Source organism: Staurois parvus, unplaced genomic scaffold (genome assembly GCF_062004578.1).
Source record: "Staurois parvus isolate SC_StPar_1 unplaced genomic scaffold, SC_StPar_1.0 ptg001133l, whole genome shotgun sequence".
NCBI classification, from domain to species: domain Eukaryota; kingdom Metazoa; phylum Chordata; class Amphibia; order Anura; family Ranidae; genus Staurois; species Staurois parvus.
The window spans coordinates 4,362,505-4,372,500 of NW_028318929.1; the positions used below are offsets into that span (position 1 = coordinate 4,362,505).

The following is a 9,996-nucleotide window of genomic DNA, read 5'->3' on the forward strand; positions in this document are numbered from 1 at the left end:
GGTGAAAGTAAAGTAGAAAAAAATGCAGCTACCACATCTAAGGATTGATAAGATTCAATATGTAAATTTTCTTGTTTTTGGGTTTTTGACACGTTCCAGTGCATTTTTTATGCGTTTTTGACGCGTTCCAGTGTGTTTTTTATGTATTCCTGTTTATTTTTTCCCCTCTATTTTTCTTTGATTCAGTTAGGGACATGTGTGTTCCAGCGCATTTTTGGTGCGTTTTGATGCATTCCAGTGCGTTTTTTATGTGTTTTTCAATGCGTGCAATCCAAACGCACACGTTCCTGCGTTAAAAATGGCTGTGTGTATAAGTGGGTGCTGCAGCAAACGTCGGCTGGAACCAAACATAATCAGCAAGGGAGAATGTCACCGGCACACTGAGGATCACCAATATGGGTCCAAAAGTTTTAATAAACTATAACATATTTACAGCAAGGCAACGTTTCGGAGTCCCTTCATCAGGCATGTGACCAGGGGCGGACTGACCATTCGAGAACTCGGGCATTGCCGAGGCCCGGGGTCAGTAGGGGGCCCCATGAGATGCCCCTGGTACCTTTCATAGGCTTTTTTGGGTGTGGTTTGAGTGTGGGCGAGGACACAGGGGCCCCATGATCACCTATTGTCCGGGGGCCTCATGAGTTGTCTGTCTGCCCCTGCATGTGACGATGCGTTTTTGACACACTCCAGTGCGTTTTTTATGTATTCCAGTTAATTTTTTCCCCTCTTTTTTTTTTTTTTTTCCCCTCTTTTTTTTTTTTTTTCAATTTCACACTACATGCCAGTTCGCACTGCATGCATTTTCTTTGTTTGTTTTTTTTTTTGCATACAAAACTCACAGAAAGTAGGTTATATTGTTGTCAATGTCATAGTTCACATCAGTGAGATATAAAGGATTAATACGAGCGCTATCTGAAAATGAGGGATAGCTGCTAGGACACCAAAAAGGCAACCAAACAAAACCTTCCAAATGACATACAAATATAAGGTGCAGCGCTAAGCAAAAACCATATAATGAATAAAATGGTGATAAAATCTGTATAGAGTGCAATATCACATGTCACCAATGGTGGCCTCTAATAAATAAATGTCCCAAGATGTATAAAGCTGACGTGAGGATCTGATGTGATCCTTAAATAGGTGCGTGGAGGACTTGATCCGAGGTGGCAGATGATAAGAGGTAAATAAATAGATTGCGCACTCACCAGAAGTGCATAAATATTACGCCTTTGAGATATGCCGATCTCACCAGGTATAAATCAGGTCATCTGCATCCTCGTAAAGGTCAGGATCCTGTACACCTTCTGGTCACGTCTAGGATAGGGTGCTCAGATGCGTATCACGTTCAAAAGACCCCCATGGTGCAGGTTCTGCGGATGGAGGCTTTTACTGAAGTCAATCCCTTCCAGGGAAAAGGACCTTGTTTCCAATAATAGCTTTTACTTGCAAAACTTCTGCCACGCAATGTCCATCGCTCTTTATCTCTCTCCAGATGAATGTTGCAGCAAAGTTCATTTGCAAGGGTCCCTTAGGATGATCATGATGTGGCATCTGTCATTGTGTCAGAGACCAGTTCTGATGAGAGATGAAAAGAATTGCCTGTCCCAGTGGGAAGTCCTTCAGTCATGCACAGTTTTACAGGTTCCTCTCTTGTACTGGAATGCTTACTCTGATTTCACTGCACACTGTACACCTTCTGGTCACTAGACGTGACCAGAAGGTGTACAGGATCCTGACCTTTACGAGGATGCAGATGACCTGATTTATACCTGGTGAGACAGGCATATCTCAAAGGCGTAATATTTACGCACTTCTGGTGAGTGCGCATCTATTTATTTACCTCTTATCATCTGCCTCCTCACGTGGGCTTTATACATCTTGGGACATTTATTTGAGGTCACCATTGGTGACATGTGATATTGCATTCTATACAGATTTTATTTATCACCATTTTATTCATTATATGGTTTTTGCTGCATTTATATGTTTTTCGCTCCTTATATTTGTATATTATAGTTCACATCAGTACTTGCAGTTCCAGTGCGTTACGGCTGCATAAAATAAAGTAGAACATGCTGCATTTTTTCTGCACAGAACTGTACTGGAATGTGGTAAAACGCCTCAAAAACGCACTGGACCGCACATGTCCCTATTTAAATTGAAGAAAAAGAGGGGCAAAAAATGAACTGGAATGCATAAAATCCACACTGGAACGCATCAAAAACGCGCCGGAAAGTGTCAAAAATACACATGCAGAAATTCATCCGGAACGCATCTGGACTGCGTTTCTGTAGTGTGAACTGACCCTAAATAGGGACATGTGCGTTCCAGTGCATTTTTGCTGCGTTTTACCGCGTTCCAGTACAGTTCTGTGCAGAAAACATGCAGCCTGTTCTTCTTTTTTGTTTCTGCAACCTGGGGCATTGTATTCTGATAGAGGGACTGGACACAGTCCAATGATCTACAGAAGTTTTCAATACAGTAAGCACAGCAGGATATTCTTCCATCTGTGCTGTATAGCATGGAAACTGTGATTACTTTCATTCAGCCTGCAGACGAAACAAAAAAAAAATCTAAGAATGTATTTTGAATTGATTGTAACCATTTTCAGTGAACACGCGGACTAACTGGAATGCAAAGTGTTTTGTTTGTGTGTGTTTCAGGAGTTTGATCCAAGTTTCTGTTCACGTGTGTTAGTAATGGTTTGGCTGCTGACTGACTTATCCTCCTTGTCCTTTTCATCCCTTAGTATAACTAATAGTAAAAAAAAAGCTGTTTATTGTAAATGTGCATTGTCCAATTTTTATTTCATCTTCTAGAGCCATATATACTTCCCCCATAAAGGCCTTGTCCAATCAGAAGTTTCGAGATTTCAAAATCACTTTTGGAGACGTCGGCCTGATCACAGGAGATGTCCAACTTTATACAGGGGCGTCGTGTCTTATTATGACTACAGAGATTTTACGGTATGTGCTTGACGTCTGCTGTCGCTTTTTAAAATAGGTGTAAACCCAAGCATTAAAATGATATCCAAGATTTAACATGTTAATGTTTGAAAAGTCATTTTCAATATTATTAGTGTGGAGTAAGCTCTAAAGTAGACATAAACCTGGATTGAATGACATCTAGCTTGCTAATGATCTGTGTATCATAAACAAATGCCATTTATTTTTTTTTTCATTTTTGTTTTTTTTTACCAAAATACTTGTCTTTACCTATTTTCATCCTTTGTTGCATCTGTGTTGTGATCTCTTGCAGCTTCTTTGCAGCCATTTCCTGTCTACATGCACTTCAGTGATGGCTGCACGGTATTTCTTGGGAAGGGAGGGGTCCTGATGGTGACAGCAGTGAACAATGTCTGTACAGTGTGTGCTTTACCAACCGCAATATGCATATATATGTTGCCGCTTGCAAGCGGTTTACCGAGATTATGGCTGAAGCTATCAGCTATAAGCCCAGTATCTTTTTTTATGAGTCGGCAATTGTCTTTCTCATGGAAGCAGTCCAAGCTCACTTTCAGAAGCAGCGGGAGGGGTCACTTCCCAATTCCCGAGCTCGCCGGTGTTTCTTGGGCTTACCACTTTTATTGGCGAGTCCGGGACACGATCTGATGGTTCACGCGGCTGGCCTTAGAGGTGAACGGAGACTAGATCAATCACCTCTGATCACTTCTATGATCTTGGAGGACCGGAGCGACGTTGTGACTTCACTTTCGATCTAGAGCAGAAGTGAACTTTTTTTTTTTTTTTTTTTTTTTTTTAAAGCAGAGTTCCACTCACTCTGTAAAAAAATAAAAGTCAGCAGCTACAAAAACTATAGCTTGCTGCTTCACAGCCGGGTGCCCACTGCGCATGCGCAAGTAGCGCTTCGCTTCATGAATGGCCCCGTCGTGTTCTGGGACCTGTCACGTGTCCCACAAGACTTCGCGGAGGGTAGGAGGACAACTTCTGTTTCCGATCGCAGCAGAAGTGGGAGCGGGTACCTGTCAAATTCGGGTGCCTGTTCCACCCCCCGCTCCCCAAAGGTGCCAATCCTTAATGGGGATTGGGGGACTAATCTTTATAGCGGAACTTCCCCTTTTGGGTGGAACTCCGCTTTAACCACTTGCCTACCAGGCACTTATACCCCCTTCCTTACCAGGCCAATTTTCAGCTTTCAGCGCTGCCGCACTTTGATTGACAATTGCGCGGTCATGCAACATTGTACCCATATGAAATTTTGATCATTTTTTTCTCACAAATAGAGCTTTCTTTTGGTGGTATTTAATCGCCACTGGGCGCTTTACTTTTTGCGCTATAAATTAAAAAAAGTGCAAAAAATTAAAAAAAAAAAAAAAAAGTTTATTTGTTTCTTTTATAAAATTTTTCAAACAGGTATTTTTTCTCCTTCACTGATTTGCGTTGATGAGGCGGCACTGATGGGCACTGATAGGCGGCACTGATGGGCACTGATAGGCGGCACTGATGGGCACTGATAGGCAGCACTAAAGGGCACTGATAGGCAGTACTAATGAGGTGGCACGGATAGGCGGCACTGATAGACAGCACTAATTAGGGGTCACGGATAGGCGGCACTGATATGCAGCACTGATAGGCGGCACTGATAGGTGACACTGATGATGGGTACTGATAGACGGCACTGACTGGCATCACTTCTGGGCACTGACTGGCGGCACTGACTGGCACAACCCCTGGGCACTGACTGGTGGCACTGACTGGCAGCACTGGTGGGTGGCACTGGTGGGTGGGCACAGGTGGGTGGCACTGGTGGGTGGGCACAGGTGGGTGGCACTGGTGGGCACAGGTGGGTGGCACTGGTGGGCACAGGTGGGTGGGCACAGGTGGACGGCACTGCTGGGCACATGTATGTGGCACTGCTGGGCACAGGTAGGTGGCACTGCAGAGTGGCACAGGTGGGGGCACTGCTGGGCACAGGTGGGGGCACTGCTGGGCACAGGTGGGGGCACTGCTGGGAATGGGTGGGCGGGGCTAGTGGGCGCACAGCTGATCGGAACTTGCGGGGGTCACTGCTGGGCACCGATCATCAGGGCACTGATCATCAGTGCCCTGATGATCGGTGCCGATCCCCGCTCTGACAACTGCCGGTTCTCGGCAGTACCTTCCTCACGATCTGACAGCGTGAGGAAAGTGCAGCCGAGAACCGGCACTTGCATTTTCCTGTGATCAGCGTGTCATTGGACACCGCTGATCACGTGGTAAAAGGCCGGTGGGATCGGCCTTTCACCACATCTCGTGATCAGCTGTGTCCGTAGGACACAGCGATCACGGAGATCGCCGGGTGCGCGCCCCCTGGGGCGCGCAGGAGAGCGCGTTCTGGGAGGACGTCATATGACGTCCACTCAGAACTGGCCGGCCGCGGTGAAGCCGTCATTCGGCTATGCGCGGTCGGCAAGTGGTTAAGCAAAAGATCAACATTTGTTTTTTTGAGCTTTTGTTTTTAAAGGTAGAGGAGAGATTTATGGTAGGGAGGGTAAAGGTAGAGGAGGTCCTGTGGACCGCAGATCTTGCCATAAAGTAGACCTATCATCCTTTATTTCTATTACGGGATGTGTACATTCCTTGTATTAGGAAAAAAGTGATAAATAAATAGGGACAGTATAAAAATAAATAAGAATAAAAAAAATGAAAGCTCCCCATCCCTCTATGCTCATGCAGAGAAGCGAACGCACACGCATATGTAAATGGTGTTTGCACCACACATGGGAGGTATCGCCGCAAACATTACAGCGAGAGCAATATTTCTAGTACTAGACCTCCTCTGTAATTCTAAACAGGTCACCTGTAAAAATGTTTAAATTGTTGCCTGTGGAGATTTTTAGGTATCGTAGTTTGTCGCTATTGCACGAGCATGCGCAGTTTTAAAGTGTAACATGTTAGGTATCTATTTACTGAGCATAGCTTCATCTTTTCTATTTTACCAAAAAAATGGGTTATATATAGTGTGGGTTTTTTTTTTTGCATTAAAATTCATTCAAGTGTTTTTTGTTTTATTTTTATTGCGTTTGAAAAACCTCTGTGCAAATACTGTGTGACATAAAAAATTACAGCGATTGCCATTATATTCTCTAGAGTCTCTGTTAAAAATATATATATAATGTTTTGAGGTTCAAAGTAATTTTTAAGCAAAGAATACGTGTGAAAATGTGGAATAGACTCCCTCAAGAGTTGATTCTGGCCAGCTCAGTGGATTGCTTCAAAAAAGTCCTGGATTCTTTCCTATATACACAGAATATAACTGGATACTAACATTTACAGTTGCAAGAAAAAGTATGTGAACCCCTTGGGATTACGTGGAGTTTTGCATGAATTGGGCATAAAATGTGCTCTGAACGTCATCTAAGTCACAACAATAGAAGAACACAGTCTGCTGAACATAATACTACACAAACATTAGATGTTGCCATGGTTTAATTGCACATAACATGTAAACATTCACAGTGCAGGGAAGAAAAAGTATGTGAACCTTTGGACTTAATAAGTGGTTGACCCTCCTTTTGCAGCAATAACCTCAACCAAACTTTTCCTGTAGTTGCAGATCAGACCTGCACAATGATCTGGAGTCATTTTGGACCACTCCTCTTCACAAAACTGTTTCAGTGTAGAAATATTCTTGGAATGTCTGGTGTGAATCGCTCTCTTAAGGTCATGCCACAGCATTTCAATCGGGTTGAGGTCAGGACTCTGACTGGGCCACTCCAAAAGGCGTATTCTGTGCTGTTGCAGCCATTGTTTTGTTGAATTACTTGTATGCTTTGGGTCATTGTCCTGTTGCATCACCCATCCTCCGCGGAGCTTCAGTTGGCGGACAGATGGTCGTACGTTTTCCTGCAAAATGACTTGATAAACTCTGGAATTCATTGTCCCATCAATGACAACAATCCGTCCAGGCCCTGAGGCAGCAAAGCAGCCCCAAACCATGATGCTCCCTCCGCCATGTTTTATAGTGGGGATGAGGTTTTGATGTTGGTGTGCTGTGCCTTTTTTTCTCCACACATAGTGTTGTGTGTTCTTCCCAAACAACTCAATCTTGGTTTCGTCTGTCCACAGTATATTTTGCCAGTAGTGCTGTGGAACATCCAGGTGCTCTTTTGCAAACTTCAATCGTGCTGCAAAATTCTTTTTGGACAGCATTGGTTTCCTCCGTGGTGTCCTCCCATGTACTCCATTCTTGTTTAATGTTTTCCTTATTGTAGATGTGTCAACAAAAATGTTAGCATGTGCCAGAGATTTCTGTAGGTCTTTAGCTGACACTCTGGGATTCTTCTTTACCTCATGCAGCATTCTGCGCTGTGCTCTTGCAGTCATTTTTACAAGACGACCACGCCTAGGGAGAGTAGCAACAGTGCTAAACTTTCTCCATTTGTAGACAGTCTGTCTTACCGTGGACACATGAACATCAAGGCTTTTGGAGATACTTTTGTAACCCTTTCCAGCTTCATGCAAGTCAACAATTCTTGATCGTAGGTCTTCTGAGAGCTCTTTTCTGCAAGGCATGGTTCACATCAGACAGTGCTTCTTGAAACCAGTAAACCCAAAACAGGTGTGTGTTTTTTTAAGGGCAGGACAGCTGTCAGCAACACATCCAATATCATCACACTGATTGGAGTCAAGGTTGGCTCACTCCTGGCTCCAATTAGCTCTGGGAGAAGTCATTAAGCTAGGGCCTCACATACTTTTTCCTCTCTGCACTGTGAATGTTTACATGCTATGTGTAATTAAACCATGGCAACATCTAATGTTTGTGTAGTATTATGTTCAGCAGACTGTGTTCTTCTATTGTTGTGACTTAGATGACGTTCAGAGCACATTTTATGCCCAATTCATGCAAAACACCACGTAATCCCAAGGGGTTCACATACTTTTTCTTGCAACTGTATAGGTAAAGTTGATCCAGGGAATATCTGATTGCCTCTCGGGGGATCAGGAAGGAATTTTTTTCCCTGCAGGTTCATACTTTGCTGGGTTTTTTTTTGCCTTCCTCTGGATCAACTGTGGGTGTAGGATTATACATTTTTTTTTCTTTTTTTTTTTTATGGTTGAACTAGATGGACATCTGTCTTTTTTCAGTCAGACTAAGTATGTAACTATAATACAGATTTATACTTGTAAACAAAAAGTGCCAGAAAAGGCCTGGTCTTCTCCATGAGAAGGTCTGAGTGACGGGGAGAACACGGGAGCATAATTGGGAGACTGGGACAGAGTGTTTGTCATCACACAACAGAAAGTGTTTTAACAAGAACCTTTACGGCAAGATCACCAGGTTTTATTTGAATGAATGCTGCATCTTTTGAAATACAATACCACAATAAGCTTGCTGTATATGAGATTTTAGTGATTGAATTTAAGTATATATTAAAGGATAAGTGTACTTTTGTAAAATTGGCTGTGATCAGTTTCCACCACCCCCTCGCTCATCCCACCAGGACAAATACCTTTTTCCTCAACCCAGCTATCTTCACTATGCAGCCTTGCTTAGAGCTGCACAGATTTTTCACCCAAATTCACCCTCTTTGTACTGCACATGTATGCCATGGACCTATTTATTCCTATGAGGAGCTGTATTTACGTTTGTGTCCAGCAGAGTAAGGCTCTCCTATAGGAATGAATGGGGCCACGACATGCATTGGTCAGAGGATATTATCAGAAGGAATGGGTCTGTGGCTTAGAGAGGCAGCGCAAAGTGAAGATCTTGGTGGGATGCACTCAGGAGTTGGGGGGAATAAATTAATTGGGCAGCACAGTGGCTAATGCAGGCCATAGATGGGGAGAAAAACGGCCTATTTTTCTTTAAAAAAACGAAAAATCGGTCAAGCGGCCGACGTTACCAGGAATGGTAAAAAAAAATCGGCCGATTTTCATCCCGTCTACAGCCGGCAAAAGGTGTCCCTGCAGAGAGCTCCGCTGTTTCTTTGACATTTATAGCAGTTGCAACAATGTATCTATTTGTATCCATTTAGGATACAGATGTTTTTATTCGGAAACAAATAGATACATTGTTGCAACCGCTATAAATGTCAAAGCACTGTCAAAGAAATAGCGGAGCTCTCTGCAGGGACACTTTTTGCCGGACTAGAATCCTTCTTCTTCATCCTCTTCTGCTTCTTCTTCTTCATCTTCTTCATCCTCTTCTTCTTCTTCATCCTCTTCTTCTTCTTCATCCTCTTCTTCTTCATCCTCTTCTTCTTCATCCTCTTCTTCTTCTTCTTCCTCTTCTACTTCATCCTCTTCTTCTTCCTCTTCTTCTTCTTCATCATCCTCTTCTTCTTCATCATCCTCTTCTTCTTCTTCCTCTTCATCCTCTTCTTCTTCATCCTCTTCTTCTTCTTCATCCTCCTCTTGTTCATCCTCTTCTTCTTCTTCATCCTCTTCTTCTTCAGCCTCTTCTTCATCCTCTTCGTCTTCTTCATCCTCTTCTTCTTCCTCTTCTTCTTCATCCTCTTCTTCCTCTTCTTTATCCTCTACTTCCTTATCCTCTTCTTCCTCTTTTTCTTCTTCTTTTTGTCTTCCTCTTGCAGGTCACTACTCATGCGCAGATATTTTATCGGTAAAAAGATCGTCCGATTTGGCCATAATTGCCACGAAAATCGGCCGATCGGCAAAATCGGCCGATCTTTTTCCAACTTTACCGATAAAAAAAATCTGCCAAAATACCGAAAAACGGCCGAACAATTAACCCACTAACGATCCGAAAATCGGCCGATTTTATTTTTGGCTGAAAAATCGGCCGATTTTCGACCCATCTATGGCCTGCATAAATGGTTACCACTTCTGCCTGGCAGTACTAGGGTCTTGGTTCTAATCCCAACCATGGCACCACCTGCCTGGAGTTTGCATGTCCTCCCTGTGCCTTTGTGAGTTTCCTCTAGGTACTCTGGTTTCCTCCCACACTCCAAAGACATGCTGGTAGGTGAATTGGCTCCTGTCTAAGTTGGCCCTAGTATGTGTATGTATGAATGTAAGTTAGGGACCTTAGATT

General features: G+C 43.4%; 1 protein-coding gene across 1 annotated transcript in view; it reads left to right on the forward strand.

The window, feature by feature from the left end:
* Positions 1-9,996, forward strand: part of SKIC2 (SKI2 subunit of superkiller complex) — an 87,146-nt gene that overhangs the window by 26,376 nt on the left and 50,774 nt on the right. The window contains exon 12 of the mRNA XM_089659153.1: positions 2,820-2,966. Within this exon, the coding sequence (XP_089515279.1) occupies positions 2,820-2,966 (147 nt within the window). The remainder of the gene's footprint in view (positions 1-2,819; positions 2,967-9,996) is intronic.